The 24,321-nt window shown below is 41.5% G+C and overlaps 2 protein-coding genes across 6 annotated transcripts; one reads left to right on the top strand and one right to left on the bottom strand.

Moving 5' to 3' along the window:
* Positions 1–7,601: 7,601 nt before the first annotated feature.
* Positions 7,602–10,040, top strand: LOC135637681 (protein DETOXIFICATION 53-like). The gene is made up of 2 exons (XM_065150386.1): positions 7,602–7,932; positions 8,470–10,040. The coding sequence occupies exons 1-2, from the start codon at positions 7,792–7,794 to the stop codon at positions 9,856–9,858; spliced, it is 1,530 nt and encodes a 509-aa protein (XP_065006458.1). The 5' UTR covers positions 7,602–7,791; the 3' UTR covers positions 9,859–10,040.
* A 100-nt stretch (positions 10,041–10,140) lies between these two features.
* Positions 10,141–22,637, bottom strand: LOC103986203 (B3 domain-containing protein Os07g0679700). 5 transcript variants are annotated; one of them, XM_018826442.2, is made up of 13 exons: positions 22,412–22,637; positions 22,132–22,310; positions 20,645–20,726; positions 20,448–20,549; positions 19,579–20,288; positions 19,348–19,444; positions 18,454–18,628; positions 16,442–16,518; positions 15,845–16,249; positions 14,598–14,647; positions 12,609–12,719; positions 12,268–12,335; positions 10,141–11,255 (listed from the first exon to the last, which is right to left on the bottom strand). In XM_018826442.2, exons 2-13 carry the CDS (start codon positions 22,245–22,247, stop codon positions 10,480–10,482), a joined length of 2,769 nt encoding a protein of 922 aa, XP_018681987.2. In that variant the 5' UTR covers positions 22,248–22,310; positions 22,412–22,637; the 3' UTR covers positions 10,141–10,479. The 5 variants fall into 5 exon arrangements, with proteins under 5 accessions (XP_018681987.2, XP_009402407.2, XP_009402409.2 ...); XM_009404132.3 differs by having other exon boundaries at positions 15,845–16,246; XM_009404134.3 differs by having other exon boundaries at positions 19,579–20,117.
* Between the last annotated feature and the right edge of the window lie 1,684 nt (positions 22,638–24,321).

Raw genomic sequence — 24,321 nt, 5'->3', positions numbered from 1 at the left:
TGTGTGCATGTCAATCAAGCAGAAATGACCTTTTTAGTCTGCGTTAGTGTTGCTTTTCCTGTGAAGCGAAGGAAACTTGGTGGAACATCCTGAACTAAACAGAATCGATTACCCAAGCTTGGCCAGAATGATTGCAGTATGGATGTTGGACCAACTTCCATGAGCTGAAACCAAGTCTCTCAGATGTTGAAGCAGTGACCAGGAACTATCCTAAACCAATCTAAAGCAATTGTCATATGATAACTGAAGGAAAGGGAAGAAACCATGCTAAAGAAACATAAAGCTTGAATATACACCCAACCTACATGATGCTGTCTGTGTCAGGAGCTGAAGATGAATTCACTGAGTAGCTTCCGGGAGGGACTGCAGCCATGACACAGGTTCGGTCACAAAACCAATTAGTAGATATTGATAAAATGATAGAACGAAGAGTGAAATTATAAAAGTAGATGACTCACACCTCAATTAGTGTCATATAATGTCTATTTATACATAGTGAGGATTTTTCTCAACTTAGTAGTGAGATTTCCTCATGCAGTTGTGGAAATCTCTCATCTGCTATGCAATTGAGGAAATCTCTCTATTATCATGTGCTCACAAGCTCGAACTCCTGTCAAGGATACCAATCTTGGACCGATGCAACAAATATAATTTGTGGGTTAGAGGCTTCGTGAGTGAGTCTGCTAGTTGATCAGCCATATGAACATAAGAAACACGAAGTTGACATTTGATAACTTGATCTCGCACGAAGTGAAAGTCGATGACAATGTATTTCATGCGTGAGTGGAACACTAGATTGACGTATAGGTAGGTAGCTCCAATATTATCACAATATATTGTAGGAGTAAGGATAGAGCTGACTTTGAGTTCCTTGATGAGATTTCTAACCCAATTGAGTTCAGCAGCAGCGGTAGTGATGACACAATATTAAGCTTCAGTTGTAGACCGGGTGACTACCTTTTTACTTCTTAGAACTCCAATTGATTGGATTAGACCCAAGAAAGATGACATACCCTGAGGTGGAGGTGTGATCATCAAAGTTTCTCACCCAACCAGCATTAGCAAAGGCATAGAGATGAAGTGGAGTGTGTTTGCGGAGAAAGAGACCATGACTGAGGGTCCCTTTAAGATATCGTAAAATTCGTTTAACCACAGACCAATGCATAGCAGAAGGATGGTGCATGTACTGAGATAGTTTATTGACTGCAAATGAGATATCTGGACGGGTGAGAGCCAAGTACTATAAGGAACCAAGTACTTGGCGGTATTGAGTTAGTCTGTAGGAGTGCTGCCATCACATATTTTGAGTGATGCACTAGTAGAGAGAGGAGTTGCAACCTCCTTTGCATCCTGCATATTTGTTTTGATAATAAGTCTTGAATATACTTTCTTTGTGATAGGAAGAGACCTGAGGAGGATGTAAATGTTACTTCCATTCCCAAAAAGTAGCTTAGGGGTCCTAAATCTTTGAGGGAGAATTGATCAACCAATTGCTTTAAAAATATCTGAATCTCCAAGATATCATTGCCTGTGACAATAATATCATCTATATACACTAGAAGATATATTGTATTTTCATTTTGTTGTCGTAAGAATAAACAAGTATCAGACATGGAGTTGATGAAGTCAATTGATATCAGAAACGATCTAAGTTCAATATACCAAGCTCTTGGAGCCTAACGAAGTTCATAAATAGCTTTTTGTAGTTTGCAGACATATCTCGGATACTGGTGATGAACGAAGCCAGGGGGTTGTTGTATAAAGACATCTTCAGTTAGAGTCCCCTGTAAAAATGCATTATTAATGTCCAGTTAGCGTAAGTGCCAGCCCCTGGAGATGGCCAAACTTAGAATAAGCTAAATTGTTGTAGGTTTAACTATGAGGCTGAAAGTCTTTGTAAAGTCAACTCTAGGTCGTTGATGAAACCCTTTGACAACTAAACGAGCTTTATATCTAGCAACGAATCCGTCTAGGTTCTCCTTAATTCGAAAGACTCATTTACACCCGATGATGTTTTGTGTAGGATGAAATGACACAAGAGTCTATGTAGAGTTATGAAGCAGGGCATCATATTCTTCACACATGGCTTTACGCCAATGTGGAGATTTTTGGGCTTGAGTGATTGTGGTAGGTTCACTGGTCTTAGGAGAGGATTGTATGAGAGCATGTAGGTCGAGAACCTGATATGGTTTAAAGATATAACTTTTTGAGCGAGTTGTCATTGGATGTCTAGGAGCTGTAGGTTGTGATATTAGTATGGGTGGTGGAGAGGCATTGACATGGGTTGGGTTAGGCTGACATACATCAATGGCACTAAGTAAAGAAGGTTGTTATGTTTATGAGGATATAACACTAGTAGTGGGTGATATTTGTAAAGAAGGAAGAGAAGTAATGGAGGGAGTGAGGAGCTGTTGAACCGGGAGAACAAAAGAGTGTGGATCTTGAGGAAAGGGACTGGATGGTGTGGTGAGAGGTTCGTTTGAGGGGATCGATGGTATACTTCAGTGACATATATTTGTTAGAGTAGCTTGCATGGTAGGAGACTCATGGTTTTGAAATGGAAAGGCATACTCTACAAAAATAACATGGTAGGAGACAAAGACTTTCTGAGTTTTAGGATCATAACATCGAAAGACATTATGTTCTAAGAGCATATCCTATGAAAATACAAGGCTTAGATCTTGGTGTGATCTTATGTGGTGTATAAGAACGTAGCCATAGATAACATAAAAAACTAAATATTCTGAGTTTGTGAAGATTAGGGGATTTGAAAAATAGTTTTTCAAATGGTGATTGATATTGGAGGACTAGAGTGAGCATAGTTTCTACGATATGTCGATGTTTGCATTCAGCAGAGCCAACTAATTGAGGAGTGTATAGAGGTGACTTAAGGTGTTGGATGCCACAGGTTGAGAGGTAGGATGTGAGGGCTTGATATTCATCGCCACCATCAGAATAGACTTTTTTAACGGTAGACTGGAAGAAGTTTTTGACCAGCTTTTTAAAGTTGGCAAAGATTTTTGAAACTTCTGATTTATGACGGAGAGGGTATATCTATGTGTACTTACTAAAATAGTCTAAAAAATGACATAAAAACTAAACTTATCAAAGGAGGTGATGGGAGCAGAGCCCTAGATATTGGTATAAATAATTTCAAATGGTGTAGAACATGATATGGAAGAAGTGCCAAAAGGAAGTCTATGACTTTTATTACTGAGACAAGCATCACAATGAGTAATAATACTTGTATTTTTAAGAGTAGGAAGAGAATAACGAGAAAATAATTTATTTTGGATAGAGAGTGAGGGATGATCGAGATGACGATGCCACACATCAATTGGAGCTGCAACTGAGGAGTAGACAATGGGCTGTTTTACTTGTGGAATTGACGGCTATTCATAAACATTGTCTTTACTCTAGCCTTGGACCAAGGATGCCCCCATCTTTGACAAGAAAAGAGTTAGGAAATAATTCAACGGATGTATTATTTGTTTGCAAAATTGAGAAACGAAAATGAGATTTCGTTTAATGTGAGGTGCACACAAAACATCATTGAGTGTAAAAATTATGGTAGGTGAATTAAGCATTGTAGAACCAGTATGAGTAATAAGAATTCCTTTACTGTCACCGATGACGATGTCTTCATTTCTAATGTAGTTATTGTGGATGGACAAGTTCTATAGATCATAAGTGATATGATGGGATACGTCAGAATCCACGATCCAATTTTGATCACTAGTGTTTGGAGTAGTCATGAGATTTGCTTGAGGCCAATGTGATTGAGTAGGAAGTTTGGGTCAAGATCGACAGACCTTTGTAGAGTGACCGACTTTGTCACATAGTTGGCACACAACTTTTTGTTGGTGGTGAGGGCGCCAGAATTGTTGAGGAGTGAAGTAGCCATCTTGGGTGTTGTGATTGGAATATTGATGACGTTGAGGAGGTATGGTTTGTTTGGAGCTCATAGGTTCAGGAGGCATCTTGGTCATACCTTTGTTGATAATCTTGTTATACAAATTGCCCCTCCTCATAGATTTTTGATTGACTTGAGCTGTGATGGATGATCTTGGCAATTTATCTTCATGCTTTAGATATATCTCATAGTCAGTCAGCTTGTCGTAGAGTTTTTCGAAAGACACTGATGAGTCATGTGCCCGTATTGCTGCTGCCAATTCCTTATACTTGTTACCGAGGCCGTTGAGGATATGAACAGTGATTTCTTGATCACTGAGAGAATAACCTATTAAGGTCAAATTATCGATGATAACCTTTATATTGTGTAGATAATTAGTAACAGGACTTCCCTCTTGTCTAGTTGTCATGAGACTAGATAGGAGACTAAGCATGCGAGTGCGTGAACTATTCGCTAGGGTAGTTTGCAACTTGTACCAGGCTTCGACAACAGTGTCACATGAAGATATGAGTAGGGCGAGGGATCCAACAACCAAGGCTTGAATTGCCTAGAGGATGAGACGATCTTAGCGTAACCATAGTTTGTTGTCCGGATTTGATATTGGACTGGGTACTCATGGGATGTTTAGCATTGCCGGTGGACAACGAAGGGAGCCATCAACATAGCCTAGAAGATCATAGCCAAATAGGAGATTAGAGAATTGAGCATGCCAGGATGCATAGTTACCACCTTTGGATAATTTGAAGGGATGAGGGTTGCTACATTGATAAAAATAAGGCTTGTATATGGGAAAGTATTATGGTTCCAAGTGGGAACAACAATTGGAGCATTAGAGGTAGATGACAAGGACATATGGAAGTAGGTAAAAGGTTGCAGTGACGTCAATGATCAAGGAAGAAGAGGTGGTAGTGGTGCATATCAGTGTCACCTGAGGAAGGTTGTTGGCAAACAAGGTCTTTGTCCATGGAGAAGGTTAGCTTTGTGTAAGACGGTTGCAGATCTTTGTGCAACAGATCAGCAGTTAGGGATCTAGGCATCGATGCAATGATGTAGCAAGTGGTGTGGAAAGGTTCCAAATGCTGCTTGTCGAGGTGAAGGTGGAGCAGGATGCAATGGCTGCCCCGATCACCGATCAGAGGCAGCGGGAGAGAACTGCAAAGATTGTTCGGCAACAACAGAAAGGGATGGTAGGCCTACACCAAGACAAGGTCCTCGCCAAGACCAAGACGTGACCCGGTAGGAGCGTGTCCATAGGAAGATCAAAACGCTACCACAGGATGCCGTTGGAAACAGTGAGGACGATATTGCTGGAGGTGAGGACAGCGATGGCAGAGGCATTGGCAGGAGTGGAAGGTGGGAGGTGAGAGGTGGGTGACTGCGGTGGCTTGAGTTCATGCACACAGCAGTGATCCACATGGTGCTGTGCATGGCGCAACTATACGTATACGTAGAGGAGAGCGTCGGACCGCCCAACGTATAGACTGTTGAGGGCACATGCGTCTCCTTTGATCTTCTCAAGTCTGTAGACTGTTGTGGCAGATCAGTGAAGACTACTAGAGTGAGGAAGATGAGGACTGACTACCGAGTCTCACTTGGGAATGTGGCTACAGCGACGATGGTCGCTGGCCGAAGGTAGAGATTCACACTTCTCTATTATCAGATAAAGAGAACGCACATCTCAATTAGTATCATATAATGTCTATTTATATATAGTAAAAAAGAAATCTCTCTTCTGCTGTCCAAGAAATCTCTCTATAATCAGATATATCCAAGCACCTTTTGTTGACAAGTAATTCCAGATATCCATTGAGATCTGACAAGTTGATAGATGGTCAAAAATCCATCGTCCAATCACCTTTTGTTGCCAGTGAACAGTCTGCAGAATACGGGGCCCTGAAATTAAGTAGCAAAAGGCAGAATGATTCAGATCTGCCAAGCAAGCAGCAGGAAATTAACCTGGCTTGTAATCACATTCTCTAAGAATCTGTCTATAAAAATAGATTAATAGCATCAAGATGATTGTCTAGAAGAAGCAATGTGAAACACATGATAAGCTATGATATTTATATACATAAGATTTGCATTGAGCACCAGATTCACTTGGGTTTCAACCTTTGAGACATATGAAGAACAACCCCAAGCATGCGCATAACCTGTAGCGTACATACAGACTACAGCTGATGGGCTTACATGGACTTGTAGGAACTCTGTCTCCGGCTTTGGGGAATCAAAGTGTTTCCGACTACATGAATGAATTCATGGTTTCGACTTGCATGCATTTTTGCTTGGAATGCTCGTTCCGGCTTTGGAAAACACAGACAGATGGTTTTGGCGTACATTACACTTGACAAGTCCCCCTTCATGCACGCATGTATGCATGCATTTGCTTTGGGAACCATATGGCTTTGGAAAACCGATGGTTGCGGTGTTGCTGATTTCAGCTTCTTTCCGGTTTCGTGGAGCTATCAATCTGTGGGCATCACAAACAAGGTTATGGCACTCTCTACACCACACCACACCCCACTTGGAAGTAGTAGGAACCAGGAAGTAGGGTAGATCTCCTCCCATTAAGTAATTGCAGTTTGATCCTTCTCCTTGCAAGTTGTGCATCAAAAGCTACGGAGTAATCCTGCTTGAAGTCTCACAGCACACGGACAATGTAAGCAGACAACAGCAGTGATGTCCACTGGAGATATTAGGTATGACCAAACATCACAGCATAAAATTGGGAAAGATAACATTAAGTAGTATGATAAGGTGCAGAATCGAAGTGGTCCAGTCTCCTATTATCACCCTCGTTTACAGCTAAGATTGCCTGATTAAGAGATAACGATGCACATATGACGTTCTTTAAGCATAATCCAAGAATGGCCATACAATGAACTAACCTAAATAGGAACTTGTCACGTCCATGTCCCCTTATCTTTTGGGTAGAAAACCATTGTTATCGTACGATAAACCCATCTCGAAGAGCTTTAGTCTTCGAAGATAAGCTGCCATTGCATGCACGAGAGAGAATTCTTACTGTTTCCAGCCTCGCTTGGAGACAACAATAAAATACGCTGCAAGATTTGAGCAGTGTCGTGGAGAGCTTCCTGCCTGGAGTCTACACATGCTTTTAAGAACCCACTTGGTGAATACATACCGGGAATGGGGCCTTTTGCGATCCTCTGCGCAAAGGCTATTATGAACTATTATTATATATGTTGCCTCATTGCACCATTATTGACTTGGAAGAAGAGAATAATTCTTTTTCCTTCTATTCTATACTTCTTTCCTCTTTCCTACTATTACTATATATATATATATATATATATATATATACACACACACACACACACAACCAGTTTCATTAACTTGAATGTGATTTTGCTTAAGTGAATGGGGATTATTAGGATGTTGGAATATATATGATGTGTTTGACTTGGATTAGAACTAATGTTTGAATCATAACACACGACATACGGATATTAAAGTTCATCCATACGGCCAAGGAGCTTAACTTGGTCAAGTTTGAGGTCGTTGTATGTCACGGCCCAAGCCACACCATGGTGCGCGATTTTGCCAGGCGATGCGCTTGTGTGTTTCGTGATTACGACTCGTGCCTTAAGTCACGGTATAATAAGTGACACAACAGCTCGGTTACCCATAATAGGAGGCAACCCTATTCTCTGTCTCGCCGGAGCAAAAGAACAAAGCAGATCGAAGAAGAAAAGGAATTATTCGCTCGAGTCGCGTATATATTTGTAGGCTTTGTTACCCTCTCCAGTTTCCATTTCCCAAAGCCGTCTCCTCTCCCTCTTCGCCTCCACTCCCATCTCCTTCTCCTCCGACTTGCACGGCGGTGATCCTTCCCGGGAGCAACGCAACCACACACCATGTGCAGAAACAAGGAGGCCCTGCCGGTATCATCCATCTCCGATGCCAGATTGGACGGCGATGATGATGGAGAGAGAAGGAGCGGCTGCGAAGAGCTAATCCACGATCAACAAGGAGAAGGAGAGCCGCACGCCGATGAGGTAATCCGCAGTCATGGCCTCCTTCCTTCCTCGTTTGGGTTCCCATTCCTGAGATTAGTTGCTGCATCATCGTCTCGTCCAAGTTCAACCCACACGCACGCACGTTTCCTTTCCGATGGTGGTACAAGTAGATGGAAAGATTTGCACCTCGTCCAGCTGCCGAAAAAGGCTGCGAATGAGGTCGAGGGCCTCCCCTTGCCCGGAACGCATGGCCATGCTTTTTCTCTGCGAAGGGATCGTGCACACGAGCAGCATCATGTACTGCTGCAGTGGCAAACACGCATCCCCTCCTCGCCCACTCTCCACACACGTAGATGGACGGACCTCCGAGGCCCACCGGAGACAGGTGTACGTGATGCACTTGGTAGTGCAGTCAGCAGTGGAGTCGTCCAACTCACTACTGCATTCTTACGCGTAAGACGGTGGTCGAATGTCGATGTGATGATTTGTAATGCTTCTGTAGAATGCCATGCATTACTGTGACTACATAATGGATTCTTCTAACTCCGGCTCTGTTTGGTGAACGATGAGGTGCAGGTGGGGGAGGAGCTCGTCCTTCTGGGCCGGATCGTGTGGCCCATCGTGATCACCAGCTTCCTTCTCTACTCCAGGTCCGTGGTTTCCATGCTCTTCCTCGGCCGCCTGGGCGGCGCCGAGCTCGCTGGCGGCTCCCTCGCCATCGCCTTCGCCAACATCACCGGCTACTCCGTCCTCAAGGGCCTGGCCACGGGGATGGAGCCCATCTGCGGACAAGCCTTCGGTGCCAAGCGCTGGTCCGTCCTCGCCCACACCTTTCAGAAGACCCTTCTCCTCCTCCTCTTCGCCACTATCCCCATCACTCTCCTGTGGCTCAACATGGAACCCATCCTGTTAAGACTGGGCCAAGACGCTGCAATCATCTCCGTGGCCAAAGACTACCTCCTCTACTCCTTCCCCGACCTCATCGCCCAAGCCCATCTCCACCCGCTGAGGATCTTCTTGCGGACGCAGAGCCACACCAAGCCGCTCACGCTCTTTGCCGCCTTCGCCCTGCTGCTTCACTTCCCGGTGAACTACTTCCTGGCCTCGTACTTGGACTGCGGGGTGAAGGGCGTGGCTCTGGCTTCGTCCTGGAACACGATCAGCATCGACTTGGGCCTAGTGGGCTTCTTTCTCCGGTCCGAGAATTCCATAAAGCCTTGGGCGGGCCTCTCGAGGGAGAGCATCAGGGGTTGGCGGCCGCTCCTCGCGCTGGCGTTGCCGAGCGCCGCCTCCGTCTGCCTCGAGTGGTGGTGGTACGAGGTGATGCTGCTGCTGTGCGGCCGGCTGCCGGACCCCAGGGCCGGCGTCGCGGCCATGGGCGTCCTGATCCAGACTACGGGCCTCATTTACGTGCTCCCGGCCTCCCTCAGCATGGGCCTCTCCACACGGGTGGGGCACGAGCTGGGGGCGAACCGCCCCGCCCGGGCCCGGCACGCGGCCCTGGTGGGCCTCTCGGTAGCCGCGGCCGTCGGCTCCCTGGCCTTCGCGTTCACCGTCCGCGTACGGCACGCGTGGGGGAGGATGTTCACCGACGAGCTACCGACCCTGGCGCTGACGTCAGCGGCGCTGCCCATCGTCGGGCTGTGCGAGCTGGGGAACTGCCCGCAGACGGCCGGCTGCGGCGTCCTCCGCGGCAGCGCCAGGCCCGCGGTGGGCGCCAACATCAACTTCTGCTCGTTCTACGTCATCGGGCTACCGGTGGCGGCCGTGGCGGGGTTCCGCCTGGGCTTCGGGTTCCAGGGGCTGTGGCTCGGCCTCGTGGCCGCGCAGGCGTCGTGCGTGTGCCTGGTGCTGTGCACCGTCGCTCGGACGGACTGGGAGGCGGAGGCGAAGCGGGCAGAGGAGCTCACGGGGACTGCAGCCAATGGGGAGAAGGATGAGCTCTCTGTCACCCTTCTTGCTTGAGACGACAAATAGATGTACAGATTCACCTGTAAATTGTGGATTGCATGAATTGTTGCAGTCATGAGAACTCAGCATATACACTAAGCATATATATATATATATATATATGCTCCAAATACTAGCCAAAGGCATCATCCACCATATCCGAATCTTCAGACTTGCAGTGGAATATGCTGTTAAATTGTCAACAATGTCATTCGAAGCAGCAGAATATTGAATCTTCAGACTTGCAGTGGACTATGCTGTTAAATTGTCAACAATGTCATTAGAAGCAGCAGAATATAGAGAAGCAATTAAATTGGCGGAGGCAATTAAGAGCATAAAAAAGGAACAATACAAGGGGAGGGCACATAATACATTGATTTCGAGGATGTTCATGCCAAGAGAATCCAATATGGAACACAACATGAAAATTGAGTCCACCACTGACACAAAACATGAAGCACGAGGAACAAATGAAACCTGCTCTCCGTGGATTATCACACACTCACTATCCTTGATATCCTCGATAAAAGGAGATAAGTGTGGAAAGAGAACGAAGGCTACTGCACCTCGAACACAAAAGCCGGCATGCCAAAAGGGAATCACTGCATTCTCTGGTTCTCATCACACACAACATACTCAAGAAGCATCGCTGGTGACCATGTCTGCACCATCATCACCATCATCGCCGTCTTCTTGCTCTTCAGAGGCAAAATGACGTTCGTCTGGTGCTTTTCCTTCGCTTTCTCCAGGAGCCTGCGGAACAGTAAACGAGCTCGGACTCCCCTGGTTTACTTGTTCGCTAGCCAAGCTCGCAAGTCCATTTTGCTTTAGATATGTTTCCAAGGGTCGGTATGCATCCTGGAGAAGGCTCATCATGCTAAGTCGCGGAGGCGCTGTCTGTGAATCCTCATTAGACCCTGGATGGCAGTTCAAGTCGATGTGCCCCTTGCTTGTTTCGAGCTGTTCAATTATTGATTTGCTGCTTTCCGGGCCAAATTCATTCTCCTGATGGGGATCCAGATGCTGGGCACCCTTTGGAGAGCTGCTAGATCCTTCAACCTCTTCCTTGCTGCCCCATGCAACCTTCTTATGGGCCTCAGCTTCTTCGCGCTCGGATTGACGTTTCTTCTTCCGCATCATGAGAGTCTTGAAGCGGCGTTTCACAGTCATACAAACATTACATGTGCATGCAGGATCATGTTTTGGCCCTTTACCACTGGGAGGCTGGATGCAGACAATGCAGGTGCAGCCAGGGCGGTGCCGTGGATGTTTGGTGGTGGTTGCATATGGAATTGTGGCTTGGTTTCCTGCGTCCCCAAGAACAGCCGCAGCAGCCAATGCATCAAGACCAGATGCTGCCAGCTCTGAAGAAGTTTGCTTGAAACTTGCACTCATCCTCTGTTTTCTGAGATCTACATAAGATTTTTCAAACTTTTCCATTAATTTACATCATATACATATAAAAATTAAAACTCCTAAGCAAGGAAATGTGCATAAAGTTCAATTGCCAGATACTCATCTTCTAAGTTGTATTGAAAAGCAAGTACAATAACAAAAGTATAGAGCAATATCAACTTGAAAGATAAGACTGTCATGAAAAAATTGTGTATGGCCACACCATGGTATTAAGAAATGAATGGTCCCCGCAGATACCTACATTTGTAGCTTAATTTTCAAAGCCTAAAGCATGCACATCCAAACAAGGCAACACCATAAATTGCAATTTCTCTGCCCGATACTTATGTTTATACATGTCTGCTTTCCAAAGTATTTGGTTATTTAGAGTCTTTAGACCCATTAAGAATCAACAGCATCTTGAGCATGCCAATTAAATAAAACACCTGCATTTTTCTTGGCTGATTCACCAAACTACTAATAGCTAACAATTGTGTTGCAGCCATAGTGCATATTCTCAGAGGGTGTCCCAAGAGCTTCTTTAAGAGAACAAAAAATTGCGAGAAATGATGACAAATTTACAACAGGTTCTGCTGCAATAGCTGCCACAATGCAGGCTATGCAGCTATCTGCAGTGAAAAAGGAATAGGTCCAACTATTAGAGCTAAAAACATCTCGGTTAACAAGGTTGAGATTGCAAATACTTTAAGAGGGATTAAAAATAATAAATAGTTATCCATAAGGACCTAGCAGCAGAAACAATACAACAAAACATACAAATTAAACCTTTGCAAAACCTTAAATCCGAGGCAAGTCCATCAAAAAAATAAATCATTTTCATGAAACTTGCTACATTGAGAAACATGCACTGACCTATGTCATTTACCACCCTGAGGCAGGAACAGCCATGACAAAGAGACAAAACCAACACAAAGTTTCTACCTCAAAAGTTGAAAAAGGAAAACTAGTGAACCTTCATTTCAACAGCGCCAAAACCTTTAGATTAATTTTCTATGATAAAAAGCAGACCTTCATACTGCCTGAGAAGAATTTGCATCTCTTTATGGCTCAATTCGTCAGGTGCAGAGCATGAAGACCTGCATAAGTATCATAAAGAAGAAAATCAACCACCAAAGGCGACTGTGATCCGCATAAAGAAGAAAAGCCCACTTTAGAGCTTCCACTATCACAATTTCCATTTTACTTCAGCAAGAGAAGGATTGCATAAAACACATGAATGATCTTGCAATGATGGTTGATAATTAACAGATCAAATATCATGTGTGCACAAACATAATACAAATAGAAATTATACAAAATGAGGAATGGCATAATAAGAACACATCTTTTTCGAAATAAATGGCACTAACCTTTTAGGGTCCCATGTGTTATCAGCACAAGTCCATTTCAAAAGAAGAACATCCACAGGTAGCCGACGCCATTTTAAGCAATCATCACATTGGACCCATTGATCTTGCTCTCTGAAATATAATTACAAAAATTCAAAATTAAAAGCGTGAAGGCACGTTTTCCTAGAGCTTGATTTTGATAATGAAAATTAAAATTCACTAACAAATATGTTCTAAACTATAAGCAGCATTCCTTTGATATACAAGTATAGCTTTCTTGGCTCCTATATTAACATTCAAATATAAAACAACAAGAACATGCATGCACAACAACAAGAAGGTGCAGCCCATGATGTGAATTTAAAATCTTATCCGACACACTGAATCATGGTGTAGACCAATAATAAAACACAAAAACAAGAAGGTACAAAGCTCCAATAATATCTTTCCCCCATTGAGCTTTATCCAGGATAATCTTGCTATTTAAACTGAGTCATCAAGTTTCCTTCTAATGTTTTTAATATTTTCATCAGCCTACTACTTCTCACACCACTAATATTAATTGACTCCCCTTATCTAACTGATGCATATATAGGTCTTCTATATATATTACCATGCCACTTAGAAGGTTTTTCCTTGTTTTTATCCACAATTTTGTCTATCCCTATATATATATATATATATATATATATATATATATATATATATATATATATATATATATATATATATATATATAAACATACATAAACATATAAACATACACATCAGTGATTTAAAAAGCGCTAGGCGCCAAAAAGCGCTAAGGTCCAAAAACGCCCGAGGCGCTAGGCGCTCGCCCGAACGAAGCGAGGCGCTAAAATATAAAAATATATAATATAATTAATAAATATAATTATTTAAAATTTTAAATAAAAATATGCTATTAAATTAAGAAAATCTAAGATATAAAATTAACAGTATTAAGAAACCTAGCAATAATTTCAAATAAATAAAAATTAATAGTATTAAAATCAAAATAATATATTATTAATCTATTAACAGTATTGAAAATTAATTATTTTAAATAAACTTAATAATATTAACAATATACAGTATACGTATACTGTTAAAAGGAAGTGTAAAAGGGTGCTAAGCTTGCTGACTGAGAAAAGAGGAAGCGGTAGTGGCGTGCGGCGAGCAACGGCAACGGTAGTGGGAGCGGCGAGTAGTGGGAGGCGCGAGCGGCGACAGCGGCGAGCAGCGGCAGTGGGAGCAAGAGCGGGAGCAGGAGCGTTGAGCAGTGGGAGGCGTGAGCGGCGATAGCGGTAGCGTTTGCGAGCAGCGATAGCGGCAGAGTTTGCGAGCAGCGATAGCGGCAGAGTTTGCGAGCAACGACAGCGGCGAGCAACAGGATCGGGAGCGGCAGCGACGAGGGTTAGGGTTGGGTTGTCACTTATATCGGTTTTAGTTGGTTCGATTGAACCAACTAACCATCGGAGATCGAACCAAACCTAAAATCCTGGTTCAGTCGCCTTGGTTAACCCAGGCGCTCGCCCGAAGCGCCCAGGCGGCGCCTGTTTGAAGCGCGCCGCCTGGGAGATTAGCGAGGCACTCGGGCCTCGCCTCGCCCGAGCGCCTTTTTAAATCGCTGATACACATACATACATACACATATATATATTTATATATATACATACATATATATGTATACATACACATATATATATATACATATAAACATACATATACATATATATACATACACATGTATATATATCTACATGTACATATACATATATACATACATACATACATATATATATATATATGTATCTATGTAAGTATACACATATGTATATACATGTCTACACATATACATATATATCTACATATATGTATCTGTACATATATGTGTGTGTGTGAGTGGATAACATACAAGCATGTACTATTAAAAGTATATTGTTCTCCTACTCTCTACAAAATTAAATCAAAACATAATAGGAATAACTTAAATGCAAACATCCTTACCCAGAAGATCGAGCTGTAAAAATGGTTTTCTTGCCAAAGACTGGTGGTTCCTGCAGCGAAGCAGGATATTGAATCAGTGGCAGAAATAGTTTTCACAGACAGTGGTTGCTTTAATCAATGCTGTAATCAATACAGAAGCTTGCTTAAATGGTCTCATAAACTTGCAAAAAATAAATTTGCATAGGTGTAGTTATTATCAACCAAATTTGTGGGAACATGAGGAAATGAAATGATGATAGTGAGAAAAAATATCTCTTCCTAGTAGCTAACACCATGGTCTTGCCATCATGATCCTTCACAACCTATCTAGTTAAGTGTGAACATACATACAGAGGTTTAGTCTTGTGCAAGGCATGGAGCTGGCAATTCAAATAACTAATGAAGAAATAGGTCTACTACGGAACTGTTGGCATCACGAGAATGCATTTGCAAACTTAAGGCTTAACTCTTCTTTGTTTTTGACTTTAAAAATGTAATTATTACAACTTCTCAATCATATATGGGTTGAACAAAATAGTTCAGACTTCATAGTGCAGACATTACACTGTGTACTATATAATTGACACTTCAAGGGTATGTTAATGTATTGCACAATAATTGTCAAAAACAAAAATAAGATAATATAACATTTGACAAGAAAGTCATAGAGAAACAAGGAGCAATCCATAACCAAGGAAATATTGTTGTCAGTAACCTCAAAATAGTAACGTGTCATGACATATCCTCGTCCCTATCCACCATCCATTCAACGGCACATGACATTACCCAGCTCCACGTGGCTATTGTTCTTGTTGTCTGCTATGTATAAATTCATATGGACAAACATCTATGCTACATATTTTACTTATATACAAATGGATTCAAAAGCATGCTTACATGAAAGAGGCCTAAAGTATATCCAGCTTAGACATCTACCAATCAGAAATTTGCTTGTGATGCTATATAGAACGGCACTTTACTACTTGAAAACCATTTAACAGAGAAGAAATTTCTAAACGAGTATCAATAATAAGCAGAGAGGCATGCTACTAGTCCATTTACAATATGACATACACACCTGAAAAATAGTGTACCAACTAATTGCCATGAAACAGAACCAAATTATTGGTAATAATGTACGATATCCATTCAAAAGTTAAACTTAAAACTGTATCAACTATTAGTAAAACACTCTGCATTTCATGGTCAGTTAATATATAAACGATATCCAATTATGTCACCTAAGTTTTACAAAAGATTTCACTTACTTCATATTCTTCAACCTCATGATCCTCAATCGTAACAATGCTAGGTTTGGCCCTTGGAGGTGGACGAAGCAATTCTTGAGCCTCCTCCCAAGTAAGCTTGAGCTCCAAGGCGTCTTCAGTGTCCATAAGGAACCTCCTAGATTTGGTACCAATGTTGCGGCTTCTTTTTTGTAAAGGCTGAAGCTGCAGTCCTTCATTTGGCATTCCACCCTTATGCCAACTGATTTCCTCATCAGATGCATTCATATGTTCTAATTGAGAACTCAAGTATGGATCCATGGCACCCTTTAATGACCGAAGAAATCCAGAATATCCACTTACTGTAGATATGTTCTCATTAACACCAGAAAACAATGTTTCATTGCCAAATGTACCATTAGCAATTGCAGAAATCTGAGAATCCTGCTTCAATTACCAATATAAGCATATAAATCGGATCAGCAAAGGATATATGCAGAGCATTCCAATCTTAATAAAAAGAAGGAACTACAAGAAAAACATCAATATCAATGTCCCAACTAATAGCAGAAGAAAGGTACAACACTGTCAAGATGTGATTATTTACAAGGATAAAAAGATGCATCAGAAGCCCATTACCTGTAATGGCACAGTGTTTGTTGCCTTTCGGTAACCCATGACAAGTTTACCTGCAGGATCTATTCGGCTAAAAGTCACTGCAAGAAAATGATCGTGAACATGGTTAAAATGACCACATTATATTCCTCAGATTACTTTACAAATTTAAACCATATTAACCTGCACTCGAACATGAACGCAAGACTAGAAAGGAAAAAAAGGATGTTATATGAGAACTATGCAGAATTTTGGGTAGAGGACAAAGATATCTTACATTATAAAGAAAAGGAAAAGCTTGTTTAACAGTGTGTTAGTTATCATCAGACAAGTCAAAACTGTGAAATAGCCTCTACCAATCTTCAAAGCACACTCTTCCCAGTAGCAACAAATAAGATATAGGTACCAGGCATACCGCCTGATGATGCCAATTAACAAGAATGGATGTGCTGAACTGTTGAAGTACAGCAGTTCCAGCATGTTCTAGCCAAAACTTTACAAAACAGGCCAAAAATCACCAGCCGATTTTAGCTGTGTGCTAGTCATCACCAATACCATCTTGTGGGTATCATTGATACCTAACCATAAGACTTTAAGTAATTCACTGCTTGTCTAGTAACTCTAATTTTTTTTCTAAAAATAGTTAATACAAACATAATGCGCATCGAGATGGGGGTTGGAAGAATCACCTAGATATTAAATGCACAAGTCAAAGATAAATGTCAATCTCAATTAAAAATTCACCATTCTAAATAATCATGGAATAGTTCTGTTATATTCACTTCATATGGGTGGTGTAAACCTACTGTACATGCATTATCAGTTATTAACTCATGGTGAATAACTAATGAGTTTTCTTTCTTGGAGCTACATTTAGCACACAATGCTCTTGCTCTGAGTTGTATTTTAGTGTGTTAAATTTCACATGAAAAACTTAGTGGTTTTCTATAAGGCTAACCCTACTATTATATTGAACTATAAAATATGCATTTCAATGTAAGAGAAATAACTTGAGACACAATTCCCACGATCAATAAGAACTATCAAAGCAAATAAAGAATTAACAAGGAAGTTTGTCACACCATCTTTGATACTATGGCCACTGCCAAAAAAGATATGAGCCCTTGAAAACATAATAACAATCAACCCTTGTTTAATATTTTTAATGAAAATTTGCAAACAATGTGTTCAAAACTAATTATTGAGATTTTTTCAACAAAATAAAAATATGAATGCTTATATAGTCACCATTCAACCTTGAGCATAGCATTTGAGTGGATGATGTAGCATGAAGCTAATAAATTAATCATCCAGTGCCTTACAGAAAGAACATAGTCATGATATATAAGGTTATAAACAATATGAAGACAAGATGTGCATTGTTACCGGAAGTTGTGAATCTGACATTTCCATATTGCTAAAATTATGTGTTGGGAGAATCAAAATGCCAAAATATTCTAGTAAGATTTAAGCACAATTAATTTAATAGCAATGGAACAGGATCCAGTTCCTTTTAGCGGACTCGCTTTCAAGCATTAAACAGCATGACATTCAAGTTAGACAAACATCATACTGTAGTTAAATCCAAGAGAATCTCTACATACAATTCATCTTCTCATTATTAATTGTTGAAGATAAAGAAGAAAACATAATTGCTTATGCATTTAGTAAGCTTCTGGAAATCTGGAATAACAGACAGGATGTGACATATCTAGTGCTCAACAGCAGGTGCTGAAGTGAAACTGATTGCAAAGGAGGGTAAATCAGCCACATTAAAATTACCACTTACATGAGATAATTATGAATAAGCATGTTCCTAGTTGCCCTCATTTCCCTTTTCTATTGTTTATTTTATGATCCTTGAGCAAGGATTGATTCCTGTCTTCGCACAAGAAAAAAATAAGTATGCTTCGTCCAAGGATGACTTGGGATAGATATCTTTCTCAAAATTTAGCTTGGAAACATAGTGAAATGGTGTCTATAGCCTTCACATATGCTGAGCAATATTTTGAAGGAGATGCATGAAATCTAATTACCTGTATCACCAGCTTGCAGCTGAAGAGACTGTATGCAAGGAGTAACACCTTCTAAGACATACATTCTACTGTTGTTATTTGGCCAAAATCTAAACTGAAAATGCCATTCTTTGCCCTTCGTATCTTGAATTGTTAATGGAACACCTTCCGGTTGAGAAATATGAGGAAAATATGCCTTTAAGAAACACCAAGGAAGCAAACCTCAAAAGGTTAAAAAGAAATAGAGTTATCTAACAAATACAAATAGCAAGTAGGTAACAGTTAACAATTCCGTTGGATCCCTAGATGTCTAAAAGATAGCATATTATACAAAAAAAGAAATAGACAAACAAAAGTGCACCCTACTTAGAGATACAATTTGGCTACCAATTACCCAGTTAGCACTTATGATACAAGGTTCATCTTATCTCAGAATGTCTAGGTCAGAAGCAGGGTGGGAAATGGGTCCTTAGAAAATAAAATATGCAGCTCCCCAGATATCTAAAAGTTTCATAATATCTGATGTTTGAAATTCTAGGGCTATCAGATCCATTTAACGAAACGTGAACAGTCATAAAAATTTAATAAACCTAGGTAGTGGTGGATGTTAAATCTTAATGTCTTCAATTACATATCTATATAGTCAAGAGAACAAACTAATCACAAAAGTGACTAAAATTCCATATGCCGCCAGAAATATCTGGGTAATCAAGGAGGTAAGTAACATTCTAGATGACAAGACCTGGTAAACGTGGAGAGTCTGATATAAAGCAATGCTTGGTATGACATGTTCAAAGAACTAATTTGAGTCATTTCTCCATCTGAGGTTATCCAAGACCACTTTGTTATCTAATTAGGCAAATGGATTAAAGAGCAACACTTGTTGAAATTGAATCAAACAAATTTGATTATTACCTCTGCACAAGCTTTTGGAAGAACTAAACGGCCAATACGACCTGCATCACTAGCACTCAGAACCTTCTCAAATAGCGGCACTATGGTGGAATTTGAACTTTCATGGACAGAAGAATTAAGGAAAAAACAGAGAATATTAAGGATACATAAAGAAACTGTCAATATGAATTAATGATAACAAATCACAAAGAGCAGCCAATCCACATGCTACTGCACTTAATTTTTGGATACTCTCCAGATATTTGTTGTAGTTCTTGGTCTGTAATTCTTGGCCAATAACGTGGAAGTAATTGATTACGGCCCTCGGCAGGTGGCCTTGCAACTCGCATATATGGAAGTGCACTCCTAGATGCATCTGAAAAAGCTCGATTACTTGTCTTTGGAGGCTTTGCAAGAAAACGAGCCCTTGGCAACTGTTGAAAGAAAGACAACGATTTTCTTTCATCCTTTCCTTCAGCTACTGAACAAGCCATAGGGAGCGCAAGAAGTGGCCTTTCTGCACTAGAACATGATTCCATGTTGCTGCCTTGGTTTGTATTTCCCAAGCTCATACTAAGACAAGCCTGGGCTAGTGACTCACTTATAGACTTATCTATCACAAAATCCTTCTCATCTAGTTGGGATATTTGGGAAGACACTACTGGACCTTGATATCTGTTTGAGAAACTTGCAATTCCTATGTCAGGAGACTGTTGCTCCCACTTGATATGCCCAAACGATCTGATTTCACTCTCACTCTGCTCTACATCCACATTGCTCATACCCTTTCCCTTAACAAAAGCACCAACATCAATTTTACTATCAGCAGTAGTGGTGGACATTTCGCAGGCACGACTAACTACTGCTGTATCAGTATCATTTTCTTTTGAACATCTAGTTGAGAAAGCAAAGACCGCTTGATGGTGTTGAGACAAAAAATTTTGAACTACTTCACTTGGCATCTGAAAGGAGAAATTTAGTACACAGTACAGATGATATTACAAGAAGTTAAGCAAAGATCATGTACTGCGTTGCAAAAATATGTTAGAAATAAGTGAAGACTAATATCTCAATTGCAGCATATATTCTGCATGCAGCTTATATTAGATATACGATCTTACAAAAGGTGCTTCAGGGTTCTTCATGCAGCCAATGCACTGAACTCCTCCAATATCAAGTAGATCAAAGGAAGATTTTGAAGCAATGCATCCACAATGTAAGCGCTGCAAGTAACATTTTTTGCAACATCTATCATACATAAATAGTTGATAAGAAGAACTCATGGAAATATATGCCCAAGCTTACAAATCCACATTACCTTGCCACAAGAAGAACACTCCCTCCACCCAGACTCTTTCTGGTGAAAAATGTCACAGAAAGCTAATTGCTCATATGCCAACCTGATTTAAGTATAGTACATCACAATATTATAGTAACAGCATAAATTCAACATTCATATTGCCAAAAGAGTCTGTCAGAAAGTAGCTGGATTAACAAAAACCACACAGTTACAATATTGCAAAGAAAAGGGCTATGGCTTCCAAAATTCAGATGTCAACTGTACTACACATCAAAGACAAAAGATCAACATCCTAAAAATTGATTTACTTAAAATTTTAAAAAAAATTCTAGAACATTGGTCTCATATGTCTGTCTAGTTTTTTTTCCGAAGAATCACTGGCTTGTCTAAACTTGCAAGTTTGTGATAACATACTCTCTTTGAGTATCAATGACATAAAAGTACCATTTCAAGCAGTAGTACATAATAACCTCCTAGCGCAACATTCCTCGAAAAATTATGTATACAATGACCATGTTCAATGACAGAGAAAGATTATTAACCTTTAGTCTTTTAGGTGTATGTCAGCAACCTAACTTTAGTAGTGATTTTAGTTATCTTAGAATTAGATTTCCAAACACATGATCAGTGAAATGTGGTATGTACTCTTATAGTGAGTCTACCAAACTTCCACGATGGTAACAAGAACTTAGGCCTAACTTCTTAAAATTAAAATCTCTGCAAACAAATATTCAAATACAATCATTAACCTGATATCACTCCTTGAAACATTGTCTAATGTCATCAAGATGACAAAGACATGTTCCTACAGCGTGTCCATGTTGCTGTCTGTATTGCAGCAGATAATCAACTCTAAATCTGTAATTTAATAGGCCAGAAATGTTGGTATATGCAAACTTATATCGTACTAAGTTTGAATAAGTCAAATAAAAAGAGAATTTAACACAAATTATTGCATGCTAACTTTGCAGCAACACCCACACCATAATTTCAAAGACAAAGCACGTGTTACACACTTCACATCAAAAACATACACTCAAAAATTATTCAAAGACCTACATGAAAACACCATCTCACAAAAATTCTTAATAATCTTACTAGAGATATGTTTTATAAACGACTAAACAGAATGTACCTGATTTTATTCATTTAAACTTGGTCAAGTTAAACCAAAAAAAGGCAAAAATCAAAACTCCAAACACCCAAGGGCAAATTTCCATTTGAAAACAAGTATAAAAGCTGAAATTATTTAATTCCTAAAAAACTGAAATTAACAAAATTCTAAGCAGCCCAAACTGACAAATACATACTGGCATGAAAATTACAGAAGAAATCGGATTATAGATAGCAAAATCGCAGAACAAAAGCCTCAATCCTGACTCCGAATGCCAGACCAAACCAATTATAGAACAACCTCCGACTGGTACTTCAGAAGCCCAATTATCAAAATAACTTATGGACCCAATATCAAATTCACATAAGCATGAAAGCTGAGACTTTAATACCCGCACTTGACGCATAGCATAGCAAAACCACCCGATCTTAGTCCCCACCCCCTCCTCCACTCTCCCCCTGGCTCCGTCACCCCGCACGCAGCGTTCATACACCTCCTCGTCGCCATCTGTAATTCCTCCCAATCTCACACCCCCGCCCCCCCGGCAAGATCAAATCGCAGTCCTCCTCACTAAAACCACATCCAGAAAATTCGAAACCGTCATACTTCAAGCAGAAGGCTAAAAGAAATTCATGCCCCCGCTTGCAAGTCAAGGTACACGGGCAAGATACCTCCTTTTGCTTCCCTTGGCGATCACTTCCGCCGCCTCGAAAGAAACCCATATCCTCTCGCGCGAACTCGATGGCGGCGAAGGCGGCGGCGAAGGAGGGTTCAAGAGAAGTGGTAGGAGGAGTTTTCATGCAGAGGTGATGATATCTTCTCCGTCAAAGGAGAGAAGAAAAAGGACCTGCAAACAGTAATGAAGTCGAGAGAGGGAGAGCCAATAAAGGAAGCAAATAAATAAAAAAGAAGGGGGAAAGCCGATGCAACAATTAATAGCACCGCACGCACGAACTCTTCACGACGGGTCTCGCAACGGTCCTGATGACCGAATATGATCGAATACCGCCCGTCCGATCGGAGAGAGCGCGTAGGACCTCCGGTGAACCCGAGCTGCGTGGCGTGCGTCAGTTTCATCATGGGGTGACCGCACCGCCGGGGTCGATCTCAGCCGTGCAAGCGGCGGGGCCCAGCCAGGGAATGGCGTAGTGGCGGTTGGTCCGCCAGCGCATTGGACGGTCCCCGTGATCGGACCCCAGCGGTGGACGGTCATGATTCCGTGCGTTGACCCAACGGGGGAGGATATTTATCGCCTGCACGAACGCGAGAGGGGATTGGCTGCGGGTGTTATTTTACGAGGAGATCGAGGTCGTCAAACACAGTATCACGGCCGTCGATTGGAGGTGATGGATCATGGCCATTCAATATATTATCTTACCATGAATCCGGCTATCACATCAATCGAATTGCACGACATATAAAGTTTGGAAAGGGGTGGGGATGGTGATGTGATGGTAGTTGGGGACTTGGGATTTGCGGTGGGTTGCAAGTAACGTGCGGTGCTGCTGAAATGGACGAGATGGGCAGTGGGGGCATTTGATGGACGGCTATGATCGTACCAGCCACTTCATGCTCCATAATAAGAACGTAATATTTACGTGGCAACGGGTCATCTTCTCCGATCTCTCTTGAACATGTACAAATGCAGCAGGCCTCCGGTGTGAAGTAAAGCAACCATATCAACCGGTCCTCTCTGGTACGCATCTCTCGGATGAATCCGAGAGGCTACTTGACATGCTGATGAGAGGTGCTGCTGTTGATGGAGGAAGCCACAAAGATGATGCTGACTCTGTCATCAGAACCATGCTGATTGCTGAGACATCAAATGGTACGGATGACAATGCCATTCCACCTTGCTGGAGTTCAGCGGTAACTATCATCCCACGCCCACCTGCCGAGAAGGAGATGAAGAAGAAGAAGGCCGTGTTGAGGTCGTGAAAAGGAGCATCCAACAGACCATGAACGAACGCTTCATGCTTGCGAGGTGACTGCGTGGATTTCTCTTTCAAGTCTTCTGCACCAAGATTGCCAGTTCGTATCACATAGTGCAAAGCAAGGAGGCCGAGCAACGCATATCCAGGAGACGAACTCCGTAAACTGACTTCAACCAGTCCTACAACCAAACACAAGTAGCTGGACGATTCAGCTGTCAACGCAGGAAAGTAATGGCTTGCTTTTGTGCCCTCTCCTGATGGGAAAATCACAATGGAACAAACTCTGAAAGCAATTCTAGTTCCCACCACGAGGACCACCTGATGCAGGAGGGCCGCCCCACCCTTGACATAGAAGAATACTGTAGGCACTGGCTATTTATTCCAAGCTGTGGACTACAAAATCTTTCTTTCTTGTCCTTCATGGAGCTTCATGCAGAAACAGCAGCACTAAACGATGACTCGTAAGTTCAGAATGGCTGCAATGCAGTCTGCTTCCACTTTTTGAACAGAATCATCTGTTGTTCCACTTTTGGCCATCAGCAAACACCGCAATCCCTTCGAGTGGGATCAGTATTCGATGTCTCCTGTGGTAAGAACAAGAGACATTAGATTACTAATGAAGTTTGATTCTGAGATTTCAATGAGTT

Source organism: Musa acuminata, chromosome BXJ3-5 (genome assembly GCF_036884655.1).
Source record: "Musa acuminata AAA Group cultivar baxijiao chromosome BXJ3-5, Cavendish_Baxijiao_AAA, whole genome shotgun sequence".
NCBI lineage: Eukaryota > Viridiplantae > Streptophyta > Magnoliopsida > Zingiberales > Musaceae > Musa > Musa acuminata.
Note: the sequence above shows the minus strand (reverse complement) of the source record. Positions and strands in the feature narration are given on the sequence as shown.